The following is a 22833-nucleotide window of genomic DNA, read 5'->3' as shown; positions in this document are numbered from 1 at the left end:
AAACAAAAGAAACAAACAGAACATTTTGGGTAAAAAAAAGAAAACTGGAGAAGCTTTGCAGAGTGAGTCATGTAGTGGAGGGTAGGGGGCAGGGGTTAGCAGGTGAAGGGGAGTTTGAAGATGTGGGTTTTCAGGGCTTGCTTGAATGATGATAGGGTGGGAGTCTGACAGATGTGGATGGGGAGGGCGTTCCAGAGCAGTGCAGTAGCTGAGAAAGCCCTGTCACTCCAGATCCAACGCTTGGTCCTGATGACCTGAGGCAACGGGTTGGGGCTTGGAGGGGGAGGAGTTCTGAAAGGTAGGGAGGGGCCGTGTTGTTTAGGGCTTTGTAGATAGTGAGTAACATTTTAAAGTCTATCCTGTAAAGTGGTCATAGATGATGCTAATTTCAGTTTTAAACAAAAAAAAATTGAAATATTAATTGCTACAAAGTGGGTAATTATCAACCAACTTGGGTTATGAGGACACTCTACTTACTGTGTTGTAACTCAAAGATTACCACATAATAATTCTTTCCTGAAGCATAATAATTACCTTACATAGATATCATACTAGTGGTTTCAAAGTAATTGCATGCTAAATATACTGAAAAGAAGAAACTTTATAAAGACGCCACGTGAGGTTATTCAGAGTTTATAATGAAAGTAATGTTCTTGCTTACATAAGTGATGCCTTTCTATACTTCCAATTGTTTTATTGTTCATGCTCCTTCAGAACACTTTAGCAGAATGAACTGAGTGGCGTACACAACACAGAGATTACACTTTTTGCAGTTATGACAGCTAAATATCTGTTATTTAACTATTTATGATGCTACACAACCGTAGAAAAATATTTGTGGGAAAGCTATTGATGATGGAAATATGTACATTTCAGTGCAGCCAGGTGTGGAAAGAAATTTGGATTAATTCATGCTCAGGAAGACTTTCACTCAGGGTTGAATGATGATTTTTGTAAAAACTGCTTGGTTTAATATATACTCTACTTGACATTTATTGATTTTAATCATAATGTGGATCGCAGCGTGATTAAACAGAAGCCTGTAGCCGAGCTCCATGATTTTCTTTTTTGCTAATGACTTTAATGAAATGAAACTATGAAAAGTTCACCCTGTCCTTCACAACTGCTCCTCACTGTGACTTTGATTTAATCAAATTGTAAGACAGTATCGAGCAGCATACTAATTCATCTCAGAAATTAATTGCTCCATTGGGTGCTATAATCAGATAAGAGTGTGTCTTATCAAGATGTGGATTTGATCTGTCTGCTGCAGAGTGGAGATCGAGTGACACTGAATCACAAACCTCTCAACTTCTCTCCCTGCCTGTTTATTCTGGATTCGCTTTGCTTTCTTTTTTGTTCTCTCCCTCCATCCTCCATTTCACCTTTTTTACACCTTCTTTCTCTTCCGTTTTCATTTATCCTTCCCTTCCTGTCCCTCTTGTCTTTTGTTCTGCAGGCATCAGAGCTGGGGATGCTGTCAGTCTACTACACCTACATCTTCACATCTCTGGTAAGGAAATGGGGAATGGGAGGCAATACAGATTTCACACCTGCAGGAAGGAGCCCATCAGTAGTCCAATGCTGTGCTCCGGTAGTGTACTATGGTAGTACACTTTAATTGGTGCTCTTCACTTGAATGAATGATTGAATGGATAGAATTAAGCAGATAGAGGAATTAAAGCCGATTTTCTCCCTCGCTGCATGTGACACATAGCGAGTGCGGTGGCTGTAGTGGCTCCACTCACTGCCCGTTTGCTCATGTTTGTTGAAGTGCACTTCTGGACATGCAGATTTTTCTTATAGTTAGGATTGTGGAAAACCTGCCAAGTTTTCGTTGAATGAGCGATGAGGTCATCGCCCTCAGAGTCAACATTAATGTCGATCCACGAATGAGTTGAGGAGGAGCTCCACACAGCCTTCCTCTCCACCATTCTGCATTTTTTTCCTGTTTGAATAAACTCAACATACATTTTGTCAAATTATTTTTGCAGGTGATTTACCCACCAGTTATGGTTGGTTTGCCTTTCTGCATGCAAACTAAGCTCATACTGTATGACTTATTATACTCTTAATTGGTTCTTGTTCTTCGATAATGCTCATGAACTGTTTCATACTGATGAAATCACATTGCATTAGAGTGGACATTTGTTTAAAACTAATGTAGCTTTGTAAGTGATACTTCATACTGGATGTTGCATATGGTTTGCAATGGCAATGCCCTTCAAAAGAGGTGACAGAAGTTGGTTGAATAAATGCTCCACTAATGGTACATTTAGTAAAATAATAGTGATTTACATATTATTTTGTACTGTGTATGTTATGCAGATTTGGGACAGAACCGTTTGAAATAAGTCACTGCCACTCTGTTCACTATGCACATTCATGCTGGAAATTAAAAGGACTGACCCAAAATGTGAGAGTAATAGTGGTTTGTCACATAGAGGCTTACGGGATTGTTTAGATCCTACAGATAAGGGGCTTGGAGAAAATGTGATGCAATAGTAAACTTACCAGATATCTGCTGCCTAATGGAAATTAATGAGATTCGAAACACTTTGCTCTAATAGCGCAGTGGAGATGATTCATATCAAGCTGATTTATGACTCATTAAGAGTGGGCTGCCACATTCGTGTGTTCCTCCACAGCCCTTGACATGGTCACTTCTCCTCTTGCATGTCTCTTTTCTCTTGCTTTAAAGCCTGCTTGTCTTTCACTCATCACTCTGCTCTGGTGTCTGCTGGAGGGCACAGCATAGGACACAGATTAACTGTAGGTACTTGATGATGATCCCCCCCCCCCCCCCCCCCCCCCCTACATCCCTCCTCCTGCTACCATCACTACCATCGTCTTAAAATCCTTAAGGCGGCACCATTAATAGCTTTAGCTAACATTATTTAAATGGTCAGCAGTGCACCCCCGGTAGCCTTGGACGTAATGCAGTGAGTGAAATAATAGAAGCTCTGCTGTCCCCTTACTTAAGTGATTCATTCTATTCATTGTGTTTTTAAATGGCTCTGCTGCCTGTGCGTTATGCTCACCGCTCACACACATATGCATGAATACACAAAAGAGAGTAGGAGCAACTTTCATTATTTTATCTGAACTTTATCTAGTTCAGTATGCCCATTCTCGAGGCTCACTCGGATAGTACATACATTGCGTCGTGTCCTGTGTCGTGTCCTACAACGTGTCCTGCGTTGTGTCCTACGTCGTGTCCTACGTCGTGTCCTGCGTCGTGTCCTACGTTGTGTCCTGCGTCGTGTCCTGCGTCGTGTCCTGCGTCGTGTCCTGTGTCGTGTCCTACAACGTGTCCTGCGTCGTGTCCTACGTCGTGTCCTGCGTCGTGTCCTACGTCGTGTCCTACGTCGTGTCCTACGTCGTGTCCTGCGTCGTGTCCTGCGTCGTGTCCTACGTCGTGTCCTGCGTCGTGTCCTGCGTCGTGTCCTGCGTCGTGTCCTAAGCCGTGTCCTGCGTCGTGTCCTGCGTCGTGTCCTGCGTCGTGTCCTACGCCGTGTCCTGCGTCGTGTCCTGCGTCGTGTCCTGCGTCGTGTCCTGCGTCGTGTCCTGCGTCGTGTCCTACGTTGTCTTATGTCGTGTCCTACGCCGTGTCCTACGCCGTGTCCTACGTTGTCCTATGTCGTGTCCTACGCCGTGTCCTGCGTCGTGTCCTACGTTGTCCTATGTCGTGTCCTACGCCGTGTCCTATGCCGTGTCCTACGCCGTGTCCTACGCCGTGTCCTACGTCGTGTCCTACGCCGTGTTCTACGCCGTGTCCTACGCCGTGTCCTACATATTGTCCTTTTTCAATTCAATTTGAAAGAATGCTGTATCTCCCCTAATCATTTGGTTGTTTGTACTGGTTTTCTAAAGATATAGCTTAAACTGATGGATATAAGTGTAATTCTCAATCCACTTCTAGCTCTCTTTTAGGTGTCGACTAGCTCCAAGTGAAGTATTTGACTCAATGTAACATTACCATTCTGCTGATTGGTGTTTGGCAGGTTGCCTATACTGGTTCTATATAAAGCAATGATGAAAGGGTTGGGACTCAACCAAACAGTAAAGTGAAACCACAGAACCAAAACAATGTGCTGAAAGATGATATACAGCTTTGTAGCTTGACCTCTTTTACATTACACGGTCATTATGAAGTCATCTGATCCATTGTGCATTTACAAAGTTGATTAGTGCAGCTTTAAAGAGACAATCATGCGGCACTTCCTTAGGTTGCTGTACCGTCAAACGGTAAAGACATTATTATATTCTGTTCTGTAAAATGTGCCCCAGATAAAGACAGAGCCATCAGTGTTGATAATCATAATTGACAATTTGAAAAAGAAAGACAAATCACCTCGACTTCTTATCTATCATGGCAGCCCTGTGAAAGAACAGAAAGACTCCAGTAGCCTACGATTGATTAATATTTCTGTAAATTGCATAATTATTTTTCTTATGATATAAAGTACTAATTAATGATGCCCCTGTTGTTACTGTATACTGGGGGGAAGGGTATACCAGGATGAAACCTTTCCGCCTCACTCTGTAATGAAATCCACTTCTTGTGGCACACTGATTATTCTCTATCTGGAATGTTTACGCAGTATTTTTGGCCATAAGACATTTCATGCTTGTATCATTTGCCACCTAAATTTCGGCTGAGCTCTAAAGCCTCCTGCAGCCTACAAGGTTCTCAGTGAGCGTGGTTTGGGAGGAGAGGAGGAGGAGAGAGGGAGCATTACCAAATGTCATGCCTACAGACTTGTTATGAGCCTGCGATGGAATAGCAAAATAGGATAAACAATTTACTGAATTTCCTGTTCATTAAATTCAACACAACAGTCTACTGCAACTCGTACATGAAAGCCTATTGCAGCTTCTCCGATAGATGCTGTATGGAAACTTCACCGTACTGGAAACCTTTGGATTGTATCCAAGTGATCTGTCTTGCGCAGAGGCGCCGCAACGAAACAGGCAACCCAGGCAATTGCATAGGGCCCCGAGCTGAAGGGGGCCCCGAGGGACGGCTGACGTCAATGACAAAATAATGGAACCGCTCGAGACGCTGCAACGACAACGCATCGGAAATGCCCCCACAGGGCCCTTTCCGAGTTGTCACTGGCTAGTTGCTAGTAGGGGCCCCCTACAGACGGCTGATATCGATCCATATCAGCGACACAACTTGAAACCCCCGTAGACACTGCAATGACATGTCGGGAATTTCCCTAATGGGGCCCCCTTACTAGCCGGCATCGACGTGCGGTGCCGGTCAAACACAAACAAACAAAATGAAAAAATGAAGCGAACATATCACTCTGGGCACACGAAATGAAAAAAGAAACAAGAGGATGAAAAGAAAAAACGTGACAGTGATAGCCTAAGTGGGAATGTGGAAGCTATGTGTGTTACATTATGAACAAGTAGTGCTGCCAGCCAGCCTGCCACTTTATCCCAAACATCATTCACCAGGCACCAAATAAGTTTACTGCACATTAGCCTCTTGAGCCCGAGGGACCCCCCAATTGGGTGCAAATCAAAACATTTGTAACAGATATGCTTCATACGAACACTGATTAAACAAATATAGCCATGCTGCACATCAAATTAAACAACAGCACCTGGGCTACAAGAATATATAAGCCATACTCCAAACACTAACTAAATGAATTACCAAATATCAAAATTCATATCGCAGAATTTCGTCAACGCGTTTTGGTGGCCAACGCTACGTAGCATTATGCTACACAATGAAACAGCGTTGCATAAGAGACACTCCGCAGATTCCGTGTAAAGTGAATCCAGCCATTTTCTTCTAAACCCATTTTTTATTTTATATGTTAATTGTTTAATAAACGATTTCTTTACTGATCCGTAGTCCTGGACTTCATTCATCATGATTCTAGGGGGCCCCATGGTCCTTCTTGCCTAGGGCCCCCAGGGGGTCTATAAACGCTCTTGCATGGAACTGTCACTTACATCATTCGCAGTGGCCACCTAGTTTCACTATTTCCAATATGACCTGTCCATGACACAATATATCTTTGTCCAGCATGCTGGAATTGATATATTAGCTTAGTTTGAAAGCTTGTAATAGATGCTGCACACATCAAAACAATCTGACAGTATTTCTGCAGTGCTGGAAACAAATTACCAATTTCATTCCATTATTCATAGAATTGCATCTGACCTGCAACAGTAACAGCCTATTTGTGAGGCAGAGACCTTATGCCTAGAATAATTCTGAGGCTTGAGGAGGCCAAAAACACCATGAATATTGCATACAGTAGCATATGTTTGGAATCTGAAACAGTCAATGTTTTCCAGTTAACTATTCATTCAAATCTCTGTTGAGTTTAATGGAAAGATATACCAGCTGAGAGCACAAAAGGCAAAGGAAATACAATTCAAAAAAGAGAAGCCTTCAAAGTAACAAGCTGTGTTACTTATGAATGCTTGTTTAATTGAAAAGCTTTGCAGATTTCTTTTTGTTGGGAAACAGAAAACTGTTTCTGGACCTGTGAGGCTGCAGAGTCGGCGGTGGGGTGGGGGTGGGGGGGAGTAGTGGGTGGCTGGAATACTAAGACAGAAAGAATAAATACAGAGAGAGAATGAGCAGATAATGGAGATGAGACTCCAGCTAAACTCTGCTCGTTTCAATAAAACCCTGATTGTTACACATCGATCACCTAAGTATTTATCATCAAGACCCCTTATCTTTCAGACTAAATGTTCACTCTGAGTTAAAAGGACTGCAAAAGGAAAACAATACACTATAAATGTCTGTCTGGCTTAATGATCATGTATGGCTTCTAACAGTCATGCTGAGATGTGCATCTTATTATTTGCTATAATTCAATATCATATTTACTTTTATTTTTTAGGTTTGAGCTCCCTGATGAAAACAAACAAACGATTGAATCTATGCTGACGGTCAACGGTGATTTAGTCTTGCTGGCTCAGCGCTGTTGTTGATAAATTGATGGTGACAGGTGCTCACTGTGGTCTTTTGTACCAGAAAGATGGAGATTATTTTTGAATTTTGAATAAGCGTTTTGTTTCTGTTTTCTGCTACGTCATAGTTAATGGAGGGTGTCTTAGTAATCCTTTGTAGTTGTTTTCTGTCCTCAGTGGCCAACAATGTGAATGCCTTAAAGGGCTGTTTGGAAAGACTTTTAAATTACTTGGTTTATTGTGTCAGTGAGCCTTCCCTTTAATCTCCATTTTCCCCATTTTGTTTTTTGGAAATAATGTAAGTTTTAGTGTTGTCCTATAAATTCTTTGTTCCGCCCATATCCCATTCAACAATGTTGCCAATTCTGCAAGCAATTTAATTGGATCAGCAGGGTGTTGTGCATTTTGATGGGAATGAAAGCTGTTAAGCATACAGTATGCACAGGCATAAACCGTGCAAAAAGTGAAATTAAAGCCAAAAACAAAACAGAAAGCTTCGCCAAATCATCTGCAGCACAGCACCTTCGGAAGAGCAGGTGGCGAGGGACGGCTGTCGCTCAGTGGGTAGAGCGCGTAGAGCAGGTTGTCCATTAACCACAAGGTTGGCGGTTCGATTATCTGCTCCTGCTATCCGCATGTCAAAACCCCTTTGAGCAAGAGATTGATCCGCAAGCTGCTCCCCGCTTTCCAGCAGCCCGCTGCTTCTAAAAAGGCTGAATATGGATTAAAGACAGAGGTCACATTTCCTGTGTGTACCTTTTCAATAGGTGATGTAAGGAGCTGGGGGGCACGGTAGTTGCTGGAGTTTATAGTCCAGCCAGAAGGCTCCACCCACTCCTCCAGGAGAGAGAGATCAGGTGCGGCAGGAGACACACCTGGACCTGATCTCCTCATCAACAGGAGGATCCAAGGGCAAGCAGGGAAACGGATCGAGGGAGACGTGCTGCGAGAGATCTTCAGGGTGGAGACATTGGTGTCAGTAGCTCTTGGAATGAGCTTGATTTTAATTGTTTTTGTTTGTTGAAGTTCTATTAACTATTGTAATAAACCTGCAAACTGGCTCTGCTGCGCTGCCATTTACATCTGGGTCCTCCGTGCAATCCTGTTATAATGATAATCGGAATAAATTGAAGTTTAAGAAGGACACTAGAAGTGTCGCCTGTAGGTGCATCTTCATTAACATAATGCAAAGTTAATTGATGTCTTAGTGTCCGAATATTCTTAATGATCTCATTAAAGTATTATGACTTAATAGCAGACTTCACCAAAGAGCAGCTGCACAGAGGCAAACAACTAGTTCCCCTCACTCATCCTGATTGGACATGAGCTCAACTATCAGCTCAGCGTAATCGTGTATTTAACTTCCTGCCTGGATTTCTTTGTCTGGCCAAGTGATGATCAAATACAATAACAGTTATGCGCTTCATTGAAATATAACCTTCATCAGGCTGATTAAAACTGCAAAGAGATGGACATGATATTTGCTCAACATATCACTGATGTCTTTGTCTGATAGATGCCACTATGTTACAATGTAGATTAAAAAAAACATGAACATGCATACTTATTAAGCACACTTTGAGGGTTAGTGGCAGAGGCATGACATTAGGGCAGGGTCACCAACCAATATGCAATAAGACTTTCTTGTGCTGATTTAAAGATGGTAATTAATTGCCAACGCAAATGCCACAATCTACACCCAGGATAAGTCTCTTATTTGCATCCATGTTTCTCTCACATGTGAGGAGATGGAAGAGGGAATATGTTTAAGAGAAATAATTCCTCTGACGCGTCACGTAAAGCCACGTCCGTTTCTGATGACGCCGATCACAGCTGGATCGTCTGTCCCTCGGCTTTAACAGCCGTACAGACTTGTACACAATCACTAATACTAATAAAGGCAAACATTCATCATCACTGTCAGAGCAGCAGTGCATTCTCTGTTTCGCCTGTTTAACAACCTGTATTCTGTATTTAAGCTGCTGTGTGCTGTGTCCTGCTTACAAACGCAGGACCTTTTTTACTGGCAGTCGTTGTTATCTGTTCATTATTTCCCAAGTCAGAATCAAATAACCTTGAATATGTTTATGGTGTTTCAACACCTGAAGTATTGATTAGTAAAATGTAAATGATATGTAACAAATCAAATATATATTTTTAGTTTAATCTGTGAGCTTTCTTTATATGAAACTCTCTGATATGAAACTTTTGTTTAATTGAGAAATATCGGCTCAGTTGATCGGCTGCTGTGTCCAATCAAATAACTGATAAACAATGAGGGGGGGGTTAATAGACTTCTGGGAAGGCTGCTCTAGTGTATCCTCGCTGATGGCTCCTCAGATTCCTCCTGGCTCCTTGATCCTCAGAGCAGAAGTAAGAGCTTTGGGATGGCCACCAAAAGATGGCAGAGCAGAGGAGGGAGGAAATTGCAAATAAGAGACTTGGTATGTACCGCCAGTTGTTGTTAGATTAGCGTAGGTCATTTGGAGAATAATGGCGCCAGTGTGTGTGTGTGTGTCGTAAGAAGAGAGTGGTGTTAGTTATCAAGTTGGCAGTGGGGCAGAAAAGAAAGACAAAGATGCATTTTAGTAGTTTTAGTAGAAATGCCCACTTAATAGAAGCACTTTTAACAAAGCATGCATGTAGGTTTTTGATAGAATTCACATTAAGTGGTGTGAAAAAGCCAAATGATTTTTGGCTTGTGGTGACTTTGTGTTGGCATGGTTTCAGTTAATTACACACTGTATGGCAGGTTCAAGATGGATTAGAAAGAAGAGAAAAAAGGGGCAGCAACAGAAAGAGGAAGAATGACGACATAAAGGAGGTAAGCAGTGAGGAAAGAAAAGGGAGAGTGTAAATGGATGACTGGTAGCCAGGTGGACATGGGATTGTGAGAGAAATGTCGGGGAGAAAATTGTAGAGCATAGAAAGGAAGTCAAGTATTAAACCAGCAAGCAATTTCAACTTTCTGAAGAAGACCCTACAATGAGCTGCGAATAAAGCCCTGTTTTTTTGAAGATATTAGGTTGTAATACAATTGAGTCATCCAGGCATGGGGCTCAGGCTGACACAGAGTAATCATTATGCCAGAACTCCTCATACAAAGGTCTGAGTGGAACACTTCACAAAACTGTTTACCTTCATTTACACAAACATCCAGCCGCTGTCTGGCTAATCTTTTAAGATAAAAAAGAGACTTGGGAACTTCAAGTCTTATAATTTAATGGTAAACAAGCCTTCTCAGAGTATGTGTTGATATCACTGGAAAGTTATGTTTGGGGTGATAAGGCAAGGAAGCTCGACTCACATATTAAACGTGCCAGTTCGCTGGTCTCACACAGACTCCACCATCTCCACTAAGGCAGTAAAGAAACTGCTGAATATTAAAATGCTTTTTTCTTCTTTGTAGGCTGGCTTTGGTTTCCATTAGTGTCGGTGCTCATTGTAAGTTGTCTTTATGAATTCCGATCAATTTATAATGTTCTGACCATTGAGAGACTTCACGTCACCACCTGATGATTTATGAATCCCCGTCATGAACACTGCATGCCAATGCATTTATCATTGTTCTCTTTTTTTTGTGAGAAAATGGCAAAGTCGGAAAACGCAACACACAAAAGAAACATTTCCCATTTTACAACTTATTTAACATTTACATGAATTGCTTTGAGTGAAACTTGCCCGTCTGCGTGGCTGGTCCCTTAACCAGCAATAATGCACCACAACTGCTAAACCTCACATTATTTATCAGGCAACAGAGAAATGATTAAGACATGAATGACACTCAGGTTATTAATCGTCTGTGAAATCTGATATAAAGCATAATGAACTGCTCGTTAGTGTCACTGAAGCGTCATACATAATATTCTCTCATCAGAAAGCTCTTTACACACATTTATGTCCCCCTGAGGACACAAATGAATGCTTCAGCCAGCAAAGGATACACACCTTATCCCTTATCCCTTATCAAAACCCTGGACTGGACGTGCAATAAACTCTTGTGTAAAGTATAAATCCACATTATAGATAATAACTGAGCCAAAGTTTCCTTTTCAACTGCTGTAGCTCAACTTGGTCTTGAAAATACTTTGAAATTACGAAATCAAAAACTTAGATTTGGTGTATAGTGCAACTGGATAAATTTAAAACCTCAAAGTAAGTTGTCCTTCTACCTGAATAATAGCTATGTTTATAGCAATAAGTATTGACACTGCTTTCTACAGCATCATCACAATAAGTGTAATATTTAATGATGTAAGTTGGCATATTTGCATCTCAAATGAGGTACAAGCAGACATTATTTGAAAAAACATACTTGCTGTGACATAATAATGACAGTTTATATTCTGGCTGGATGCGGCTCTCTGTTGACACCGTCCACGTAACCTATTACCTTTTCTATTACTCAGTTGATTGATTCTCAAACTCTGTGTCTAAACAGGGAAATATGAACTTTACATAAGCCGTGGAGGGGAATTAATTAAATCCCAATCATTTTCACAGTCACAGTGGCTGCCCACTAAAGCAGTTTGACTGACAAGACTTTTCTTTTTTTTAATAAATCTTCTTTACAATAGTGAAGATGAAGGGTAAGGTTTATTTTAAGTTTTATTTTTAATTTTTTCAGGGATGTTTCTTACACAAACTTTACCAGAACAAGAAACTTTAAATTGAATCCTGTATTAACGAGACACAATTGTAATCAAGACACACCCAGAGATATATTTGGCAGTAAGGAAAGAGGGAGCAATAAAGAAGAGGATGAAGACAGCAACCACCATATTCTTTGCTAGAACCTCCTCAAAAAAAGTGAAAGAAGCAAACTTGTTGGAATAAAACACAGAGAGGATATTTGGGAGATATGTTGTCCTGGAGGCAGGAATACATGTCATCTGTTCTTTAGTGGCACATTCGATTTAAAAGCATTTAATCATTTGGCAGTGTTGGGGGGCAATAATTAGAAGCATGCAGCATGTCGGGCCTGAAACCCCAACTGGGCAAGAACAAATGTCGGGGAGCACAGCGGTATCTGAGAAAGAATAGGGATTACCTAGAATAACTGCATCAGCCACCCTTCAGAAGTAAAACCAAACTCAACTCATCACCCTTCAACACAAACCTGTCAATCAGCTCGGACTAATATGAGAAAAAAAGAAAAAGAGAGTTGTTTCAATGAGCATATTTTACGTGTGTTTGCATGAGGACTTGTGTTGAAGTGTGAAAACAGTGTGCAGTCTGTTTCTCTATCACCGTCTCGGGTTTATGACACCAGAAGACCAAAAATACACATCTTACATCCGGGAAGCAGACAGACAGACAGGCAGATAATAATGTTCCAACTGTATGTATGCGTGAGTGGAATGGACATTGGGGATGTGTTATGGGTGAGCATGTACTTGAGTTTATTCATTAAAGTTTTATCATCCATATATATATACATATATATATATATATATATAATTATACTGTATATATATATATATGTATGTGTGTGTGTGTGTGTGTGTGTGTGCGTGTGTGTGTATGTGTGTATGTGTGACAGTCAGGAAGTGTTGGCAGCTCTTCAGGCACGAATGCATGACAATAACTGCAGTGACAAGAGGGATCACGGCTGTGTGGAGGGGAAATGGAACATGAAGAACAAAACAAACAGACGGAGGGGTGGGTGGGTGGGTGAGTGTTGGGGGGAGGGGTTGAACTGATGGCCCCCGTTTTGCAGAGAGGGATAATATCTCAGCCGGCGTTGTGTGTGTGTGTGTGTGTGTGTGTGTGTGTGTGTGTGTGTGTGTGTGTGTGTGTGTGTGTGTGTGTGTGTGTGTGAAAATGAGATGGAAGAAGCCTGCACGCTATCATTAAGACTCAAAGTGACATCACAAAGTGAAAGGCACTGATGCCGTGCTCACCTAACCTTCAAATGACATCCAGTCAACATATGATGAGTCACTGCCAAGCTGATGTGATTTATTCAATCCTGCCGAGTAGCTTGGATCGCTGGATTCAAATCACTTAGATGGAAGCCATAGTGCAGGCACTGAGTGCTAACGTGGCTGCCTGTGTGTGTGTGTGTGTGTGTGTGTGTGTGTGTGTGTGTGTGTGTGTGTGTGTGTGTGTGTGTGTGTGTGTGTGTGTGTGCTCTGTTTGTTGTGATTGTTTGTGTGTAGGAAGCCATCAGACGATTATGTGTGTGCGGCTCTCGTGTGAGTGTAACATTAAGCTTAGGCTGAAGAAGCTGCGTGGTGTCGGCCACTTTCCAGAGAGAAGCTGTACGAGCCCAGTGGAGCTGTTCGGTTGCTGTGCTCTTCCGTGAAGCGTGTTTTTGTTTTAATCTCTCCGTTCACTGTGACCCAAGGGCCAAGGTTTCTATTAGATCTTGCAATTAAAGCCCAGGATATTAACGGGCTGGTATTAGGTGGAATTAATAGGTAGAGAGGAAGATAAACCGGCAATGGAAGCTTTATCACAAACAAAAAAAAATATGAGTGATGCCTGTGTCTCCTCCCCATCACTTGCCCATCTAATTCTGATCAGCAGCATCAACTAAAGGGATTCCTTGTTTTTAGATTAAGCTTTACATTACCCAGAACCAGCGCCTCCATCACAGAGCAGAATTACTGTAGCAAGGAACACATAGCAGGTTGCAGGCGCAACTTTCTGAATCGTATGGCTTTAAACAAAGAGACAGGCCAACACAAAAAGCATCTCTCTTCGACCCAGGCAGATCATTAGCTCTAATGATGGCCAATGAATAGCCATTTTTTCACATTGTTTTTTTCCATAGAGACCATGGTAATACATGGACTATTGGCATATATAAGTAGAAAACGCAAACAGACAAACACAGGCACCATGTATACATTAAAGGGATCATGAAAGAATAGAGCCATGCTTTACTTGAATCATATATTTCACAGTTTGAAACATGAGATCATAATTACTACATTGCAATGCAATAATGCTGCTTGTTATGGGAGGATAACATGAGCATCTCCACCACCTCTTCCTCGCCCATGTTCTCACTCCAGATTAATAGTATCAACATATAACAGAAGAGACAAACACAACCAAACTGAAGCCTGAAAGCTGTCAAATTCATAAGTGGGTATGACAAAAACCCTGACTGGAGACTGGTTGCTGCGTGAGGACACTGATGAGAGTCTTGAGATGATTTAGGGGAAACAGATTAGGCAGGAGAGCAGTCTGGCAGATCATTAGTCAGGGATGTCAGGACCAGAGATAAATGACGTGTCAGCAGAAGAGGGAGACAGCAGAAAGGAGTGGTTGGATAAGTTGGGGGAGACAAGGGTAGGAATGGAGAAAGGGTGAGGGAGGAAAGGGCAGATGCAGAGAGGATGGAATATATGAGAACATGTATTGTTCATAAGCCATTAAAAGCTTTAAGTTAATTGTTGAATAGCATACTCATACATTGTGATTACAAATTGCAATGTAATTGTATATAATATTAGCTTCATTTGTATTTAAATAAGTGATTCACGAGTATGTTATTTAATGTTAATACAGGCATAATAAATGGGATATGCCCTTCTGAATACTCTGAATACTGAATACAAATTATGCCCATGAGTTATGCCCAACTTCAATTCATTGTTCTGTCTCATTTGGCATTATTCCTTTACACCCTCATTGCCGGGTAGTTCTCAACTTCCGCAAACTTCATTAACTTTAATGCCACTGCAAAAGTTCTTCAAACAGATGACCTAAAGTCATTGAAATTGAGTTTTCACATTCACATTGTAACTCTTGCATTTGAAAGCAGGACTCAACACTAACCTTTTAAGGCACTTCCTCCGGCAGTCTGGTCTCCTAAAAATGATGGTCCATACTACAAAACTGCATTGTCATTTATGTTTGGAGGAAAACTATTTTCCTCCTGTTTGTGTTTGACCTTTCACAAATATTTTTTGAATCAAACTCAGCGGAGGTCCACAAGGTTGAGGTTGATGGATGTGATGGATATACACAGCATTTCCACGCAGAAGACTGCTCTACAATTCCTTTATTTGAACAGAACGTTAAACATTTAAAGTTACATAAAAACTGCGACCATAATCTAGAAACATAATTAAAGCTGCGAGCAGCAATGAACTGGTCCTCGCTCACCCGCGCCAGTTGGGGGCGCCGGCGGGACGCCGACCCGCTGGCCAGGAATGCGGGGCCGCCGGTCGTACGTTTTACCGTTTGTCGCGTAACCCCGATATTCTTTTGCCAGTAGGTGGCGCATCGAGTGCGAGTGAAAATAAGCTTGTCGATATCCTCAGGCCGCGACTTGTAATGAACACGACGAGCTTGGGGCAGATTCGAGCAAGTCCAGTTGAGCCAGTAGGTGTGTAAATTACATGTGAATATGATGCATTTTAGGCTCATTTGTTTTGGCCAGTAGGGGGCGCTTTGAGAATGTGAACATATACATGCATCATGTGTCTCTACGTGAAGTCTAGACCCCGTCATGTAAATTAAAGGTAAAAAAAAAGGGATGAAAAAACTTGCCATGGCATGGATATGAACACACAACTCCCACACTTAAGGGATGTGTTTTATCTCACTGCACCACCAGTTTGCTGAATAAATTTGATCGGAACTCGTATAGCTAGAAAATATTAGTGTCTAAAACTTGTTTTTTTATTTTTTTCTTACCTCTTGTAAGACAATATGTGTGTTTTATTGTCTTCTGCAGGAGCAAATAAATGCTGGAAAAGAAATCATCTGAGTAAACTTCTTCCCTGCCCAATACAAATCTATTATATATATAAATATATAGATACAGATATAATTATTTATATATTGTCTATAAATATATAGTTTATATTTAAAACAAATATGTATTTAAAATATATATATATATATATAATATATATATATTTCATATATATATATTATATATATATTCTGGTCTAAAACTTGTCATTTAATTTTTTTAGTTGGTGTTCCTATGATATTTTCAAAAGTTTCTTCTTGGAAATGTGTTCAGGGCTTGACTGGCATCATGCATGCTTATCTTTTTTGAAAGATTGGTTTAGTTAAAGCAACAGTCTCTAGCATAACAAAAAACAGAAAGTGGGATTTTATTAGAATTTTTTTAACGACAAGTGAGAGTGGGTGAAAGCGATGTTTTTTTGCAGAATAATCATGTTAAAGACCTTCTGATCATCCTGGAAAGAAGATTGAAGTCGATCGGAATTTTTTTGTGGGAGATAACGTTAAATGTATAACGGCAAAAAGTGCGAAAAATGTGCGAAAAACGAGCTTGTAGCGCCCCCTAGTCTTCAAATCGGACAAGATTTTTTTTGCAAGTTCGGAAAAATGTTTCAAAGTGATTAGTCACAATAGTGTTGACACTATGAGCATTGAAAAACAAGACACGCCCCTAAGATGTTCATTGGGCCATAGATCCTTACCACAATGAGATATAAATAAACGGTTGACATATTCTAGGTCATCTGGCTTCAATGATTTGATTGATATCAAATGTTGTTGATTTGGACCAAGCATGTAGTTAAGAAAGTAAATTAGGTGTTTTTCACAAAATTCAAAATGGCGGAAAATCTAAGTAGTCGGACCTTAGGGGTCTGAGAGGCTTTTTTGTAGAGCAGGTAGATATGGACATGTGTGAAAAATTTCAAGTCAATCGGACATTCTGCGTGAGGGGCGTCGCCGGTCAAAATTAGAGGGGGCGCTAGAGAGCAACTAGGAATTGCAAAAATTTGACATTTTCACCAAGCCTGACAAGCGTGCCAAATATATATTAATATATATTTTTACACAGCGAATAGCTGTTTTATGCTATAATAATGCTCTGAATGTCGTATATTACCTCTTTAAGCTGTTAGCAACAGCCTCTTAGAGGGCGAAGCCTGTACGAAGTGGAAACTTAGTTACTTATTGTAACAAAGGCTCAGCTATCAACAGAACATTTCTGGTTGAGACATCATCAGTGTTTCAGTGACAGGATGTTGTACCATATGCAGCAGATATGCAGCCTTATTCAATAAATGCTCTAGGTGCATAGATAATTGCTATAGTCTCAGCATTTCTATCCTATTTAGGGAGATGAGATCAATGCAAAAAGAGAAGGGCCGGTTGAGCTAAAGAGGTTTTTGCTTAATTTCTTGATATCCTGTTTAGGATGGTGGATTTATAGAGGCTGACACAGCTGAAAATAAAAAGTGTGTGTATGTGGATGGGTATGCGATGGTGGGGTATGGTTCATGACTATCATGAACCACCATTACCATCAACATCACAATCATCCTCCTGGGATCTCATTATTCACTGCTCAAGCTGACTACATCATAACAAATACCAAGTGGTCACACATTGGGGCATTTCTGTCAGCGAGTGTCCATGTATGCATGTGTGAATGGTCCATAATGGGAAAAGTAAACTGGAAGGATCTAAAGAGTCCATATGAAAAAGAGACATTGAGAGAATAGCAAAGGAGACATACAATAAAGAATAGATATGACAGAGACTTCCAGATTGTGAGGTTGTTACAAAGAGTAAGACAAGAATTGAGAAGATGAAACAACAGTGTTGGGTTGGTTGGCTATTGGGTCCTGACTGCTGATCGTTCTCCAGGTGACGGCCGATGTCGGGGCCCTCGGCCAGGCTGTCACTCCCTCTCATCTTTGTTCTGTCACTCTCTCTCTCTTTCTCCCCCGCAGCTTTTAAGGTCTCAGTTGTGCCAAATAATCTCTCACCTTTTCTCTCCATTGATTCAACTTTTTTTTTCTCACTCTCTCTCTCTCACTCTCACTCTCTCACTCTCACTCTCACTCTCACTCTCACTCTCACTCTCACACACTCACACACACACACACACACACACACACACTTTCTGCCACTCGCCCTGTCCTCCTCATCATCATTCTTTCCCTCCACCCTTTTCACCCCAGTAGGTTGGACAGTTGTTTTCTCCACTGCTCTCTTCTACCCTTCAACTTTGCCTTTTCCTTCCCCCACCGCTGGGAAACAACTCACCTCTGCTAAGAGCTGTCCATTTCACACCACCTATTTAGGATGCAAGAGAGCATATTTCTCATATGGAGAGATTTAGTCTGTGTTTGTGTCTGACCATGTGCGTGTAATTTAAATTTGAATGTGCTTGTGTGTCACTGTGCAAAGTCGAGGAATCGAAAGCCTAGGAATTCAGCACATTACCGTAGTTTTCTTTAGACATAGCCTAAAGATATTTTGGTGACCTTGGTCTTTAGTATATGTGTGTGTGTGTGTGTGTGTGTGTGTGTACGCTGAATTATAGGGATTATATTTTCTTGTGTGTGGGTACATGCACTCTCCGGTTTGTGCTTGTGTGTATGCACATGCATCCATACAGGCACCCTTGAGGGACACACTTAATGAGAGGCTCATTTGCACAGCTCTGCCTCTAATGATCTATTAAAGTACACTTAGCCAGTAATTATATGGCCAGTCCTAAAAGGCTTATGAGGCCCCACAAGGAATAGCCAAAGATACAAAAAGATTATTTGATCCACGGGAATCAGTAATATTACATTCTTATCGTTTGAGTTTATGAACAAAGATGTATAAATAAAGGATATTTTCAAATTATCATTTTTTCCTTAATATTAACAAAAAATACCATGCATGTCCTGCAGCAAACTGATCAAGATTAAGTATGCATTTAACAGCAGACTGTTCACACTGAAGTAAACTCAAGCAATACGTCTTTTATGCATCACATGATCACGTTACCGCTGAGAGCGACTGTTGAATGATAATTGTTTATCACAAATGTAAATCCACATTACGTCAACCACTCAATGTCATATATTCCAGTATTATTTTATGGCAAATAACACATTTGAATTATTTGTGTGTTTCATTTGTGTTGCATGTTTTTTACAGTACATTTTATATGCGAGTTCCCATGCTTGTTCCTCCCGTAACTTAATTCACCATCATTCGTAATTGTTTTATCCAATGGTTAAATCTTGGGGTGGCTGGGTATGACCAGTAAGCTACCTGAAGTCCACATTCTATGCAGTTGAAACGCACAACTCAATTTATGTCATACTTAGTATGCTAGTTTGCAATTTTTAACACAGCCCATCGGACATTTATTCTAGTCCATAACAAAATTGCGTCATGAAATTTAAAAGCAGACGCTCAGGTTCCAGTGCTGCATCTTCTAACGAGGCAATACATGTGCTGTTCGGATGTGCTTTACAGTTCATTTTAAATTAGGTATCATAGGTTTCCGCTTTGCTCTCTGTTTGCACTCTCAAACCTTTTTGTCAACTTTTTCTTTCCATTTGTTTTGTGTTTGTTTGTTTTTTTAATTGGGTGCACAAGTGAGAACCCACCTGCAGGCTCAGGCACAAGCGCAGCACGGTTGCAACACAGTACAATATGAATAACAATGCAGTCAGACTGGATTTTGACAGGTGAATTTACTAACGTAGTCAGGCAAAAAATGAACTAAGATTGTTGTCATCAACTGCAGGAGCTAACAGCAGTCCACACGAACTTGTACATTTTACAGTTTTTTATGAAACACTTGACTGTCATGGCAAGCTCATACTAAAGCCTTTTGTATTGTATTATTTCACCAGTATCAGAAGCCTATTTCTTGAATGAGACGTCAGTTACCCTCTCTCTTAAACTGGCTGAACATTGTGATTTTTGCATGTCAAAGTTCAATCCGCTTGACCTCTGCACAAACTGAAAGAGGCAGGATCAATTTGTGACTGCAGGTAACTGTGGCTCACTGTTTCCTACTAAAAATGAAAAGGCAGTGACTGCACCTTTTATAAGGAGGAAATCGTCAGCAGGTGGAATTGGGGCGTTATTGTGATTAATCAGAAGTAGATTGATTTCAAATATACCAAGAGAATAATCAAAAAAGGTTTCTTTGAGAAAAATGTGTTGTGTTTGTCTGAAAGATGCCGAAGCATAAATAGATATTTGTTGTGTTCTTTAGAACTGCACACTACTACTACGGACCGACCTCGCAAATCCTTCAGCTTTCATTCACATGTCTCATACATATCTTTCCACTTGCTTTGCAGCTCCCTTTCTCTCACCTTTCTTGTGATTTCCTTTTAGCTCCTCTTGTCCATCTCCACACTTGCCTGGAACATATTTGTTAGCAGTTTACCAGAGTTGTCTGTTTTTAACGCGAGCAGAGCGGAGCATTTGGGATTTCGAGGTTTCTGCGAGGTCGACACTGGGCATAATAGGCCTCCCACTCAAAGTCAGGACCCACTGCTTCCTCCTGCTTTGCATGGCTCTGAGTTTCTACGGGTGTCTCCACAGTAGAGTGACTCGTGCTCCTCTTGGTCTGAGAGCCTTTTCCCCAAACCTGATAATCCGTGGTTTGATTCACTGAGCTATTCATTCATTTTGTTTGAATGTCCATTATCTGATTGGCCTAATCCCCTCTCTTACAAATGAAAAGCCATTTTTCTCTTTTTCATCTTTCATTTGCAGCAAAACCGTGCCCTAGATTTTGTAAGCTAGGAGACAGTCAACACTCTCCTCTATAGCTAACTAACATGTGTTTTGGGTTGTTACAATCCAAAAAGATGGTACCACATGGCAGAGGGAAGTAGTTAGCAGCTTTGATTATTCTTTTCATTTGAAAAAGAAAACAATATTTTACCACCAGTATAAACACCTCTAACTCCCACTCCACTCCTTTTTATTTTCTACCTCACCATCCCCTCCAACCCCTCTTATCTTCAGAGTCCCTTAGCCTTGGTGACAGACAGGTAGACTGGGCTTGGTCTGGCTGTCATAAGCTAGATGGCACAACCGGCTGCCCACTGAGGGAGTACTAGTTTCTGACACCTCTATTAACCTTCAGGAAACGTCCATCCCCACTCACACCACCCCCTCCCCTCCTTCCCACTATTCCTCATCGCTATCTCCGCCTGTCCCCTGTCTACTGTTCCCCAGGCAGTAAAAAATCATTGTTCCCTGGAGCAAAAAGCCAAATAACAAATACCTGTATTTTTCTCTCCTAACCTGGAGCATTTCAATATGCCATGGATTTCTATCTCACTTTCTCAATTATCTATCGGTCTCAGTGTCCTTGTTTTTTTCCCCCTTCCTGTCTCCTGTCTGTCTCAGTATCTTTCTGTCTATCTCTCTCTCTAATGATATCCCTTTAGCACTGCAATCCAGTATTCATACAAGGACATGTATGTCAGGAATAGCATATGGCCCATGCAAAATGCATGGTGTTGTGCAGTGATGCATAGCTAAATGGTGGGAATGAACAAATGGCAACAGCTTTCTCATGTCAATCAGCCGGAATAATGGGAGTTGATGAAAGCTAAGTGAGGCGGATTAAATCGGATGTAAACATATTTGATTAACAGATGCCCTTTTTACCTTGACAATGATTCGATGATTGGGGCTGCACGGTGGTGTAGTGGCTAGCACTGTCGCCTCACAGCAAGAGGGCCGTGGGTTCAATTCCCGGTCGGAGCGGTCCTTCTGTGTGGAGTTTGCATGTTCTCCCCGTGGCAGCGTGGGTTCTCTCCGGGCTCTCCGGCTTCCTCCCACAGTCCAAAGACATGCTGCAGGTTAATTGATCTCTAAATGTCCCATAGGTGTGAATGTGAGAGTGAATGGTTGTATGTCCCTACATGTGCCCTCGATGGACTGGCGGCCTGTCCAGGGTGTCCCCTGCCTTCGCCCTATGTCAGCTGGGATAGGCTCCAGCGCCCCCGCGACCCTAATGAGGATAAGCGGTATTGAAAATGGATGGATGGATGGATGATTCGATGAACCATTTGGTGTTATTTAAAGTGAATTATGGCAGATCATGGCAGAACATGACAGCTCTCAACTAAATCCGCTGCATTCAACCAATAATCTCTGTCTGTCTCACTCCCTCTTCTCATTGTGCCCTGCAGGAATTCTCTTTACTCCGACTGGACGACGTGGTGGACCAACGAGTCAACATAGTCGGTTTTTCAGTCTTCAACAAAACTCATCCCTTCTTCCAGGATTTTGTGTTAAGCCTCAACCGCTCCTGGCAAGAGAACTGTGACCATGCACCCTTCGCTGGCACCCCAGTGAGTACAGCACACACACAGAAAAGACCAATGTTACCAATGCAAATAAGGGATGATACACCCTTTTAATTTATTTTGACCAAAAGGCGTTTTTCTAAAGTAATATTCTTCCAGTGTATCTCAAAGTCCTCCACTAAAATATTGAAGTCACTTAGATACAACAGTGACTTCAGTGTATACAGGGATGACATTTATTCAGTTAACTGTTGTAATTGCAGGTATTGCTGCAGGCAGTTGCTGTTTCCCAGATAACTCATTAGCAGCGTTTGCCATCTTGCTTATTGCATTCATAATGCCATCCTCCTTGTTAAATGTGGTTCAGGGGAAGTGCAGCGCAAAGGGGCAGCTTCCCTCTGGAAGAAATGGCCCTCGTGCTGTTTCTATGCTCAGCATAACTCGTATTTTATGAGAGAGGTTTATCAGAGTTTTCTAGGACCAGTTCAATGTAAATGTTGTAAATGAGATGCATAAACATTAGAGCCACCTATTCCTAAATGAGCTCCCCAACAATCCCTTTCAAAGCTAAACTCTCTCACCCATTTGTCCAGAAGTGTCACTCATAAAAATGTAATCTGAGAATATCAAGAATAACTTCACCATTTATTAGATTTAATTGCTGCTCACAATCTCCAGTAAATAAAACCTTACTGTATTATTATCAGTATTTAACCATTAACAAGAACAATATATAGTGTTGTTTGTTGTATTAGTTTTGCAACTAACCAAGCTAACAGTATGAATGTATATATTTTTGTCTTATAATAAATAAATAAGTATATATAAATGACAATAGGAATAGGGGAAACGTCTTCAAAGT

At 41.2% G+C, this 22833-nt stretch overlaps 1 protein-coding gene across 1 annotated transcript in view; it reads left to right on the top strand.

The window, feature by feature from the left end:
* Positions 1 to 22833, top strand: part of grik4 (glutamate receptor, ionotropic, kainate 4) — a 129716-nt gene that overhangs the window by 58815 nt on the left and 48068 nt on the right. Inside the window, exons 6-7 of the mRNA XM_034548318.1 lie at positions 1460 to 1513; positions 21855 to 22016. Of these exons, the coding sequence (XP_034404209.1) occupies positions 1460 to 1513; positions 21855 to 22016 (216 nt within the window). The remainder of the gene's footprint in view (positions 1 to 1459; positions 1514 to 21854; positions 22017 to 22833) is intronic.

Source organism: Cyclopterus lumpus, chromosome 13 (genome assembly GCF_009769545.1).
Source record: "Cyclopterus lumpus isolate fCycLum1 chromosome 13, fCycLum1.pri, whole genome shotgun sequence".
In the NCBI taxonomy this organism is placed as follows: domain Eukaryota; kingdom Metazoa; phylum Chordata; class Actinopteri; order Perciformes; family Cyclopteridae; genus Cyclopterus; species Cyclopterus lumpus.
This window is presented reverse-complemented; position numbering and strand designations above follow the sequence as displayed.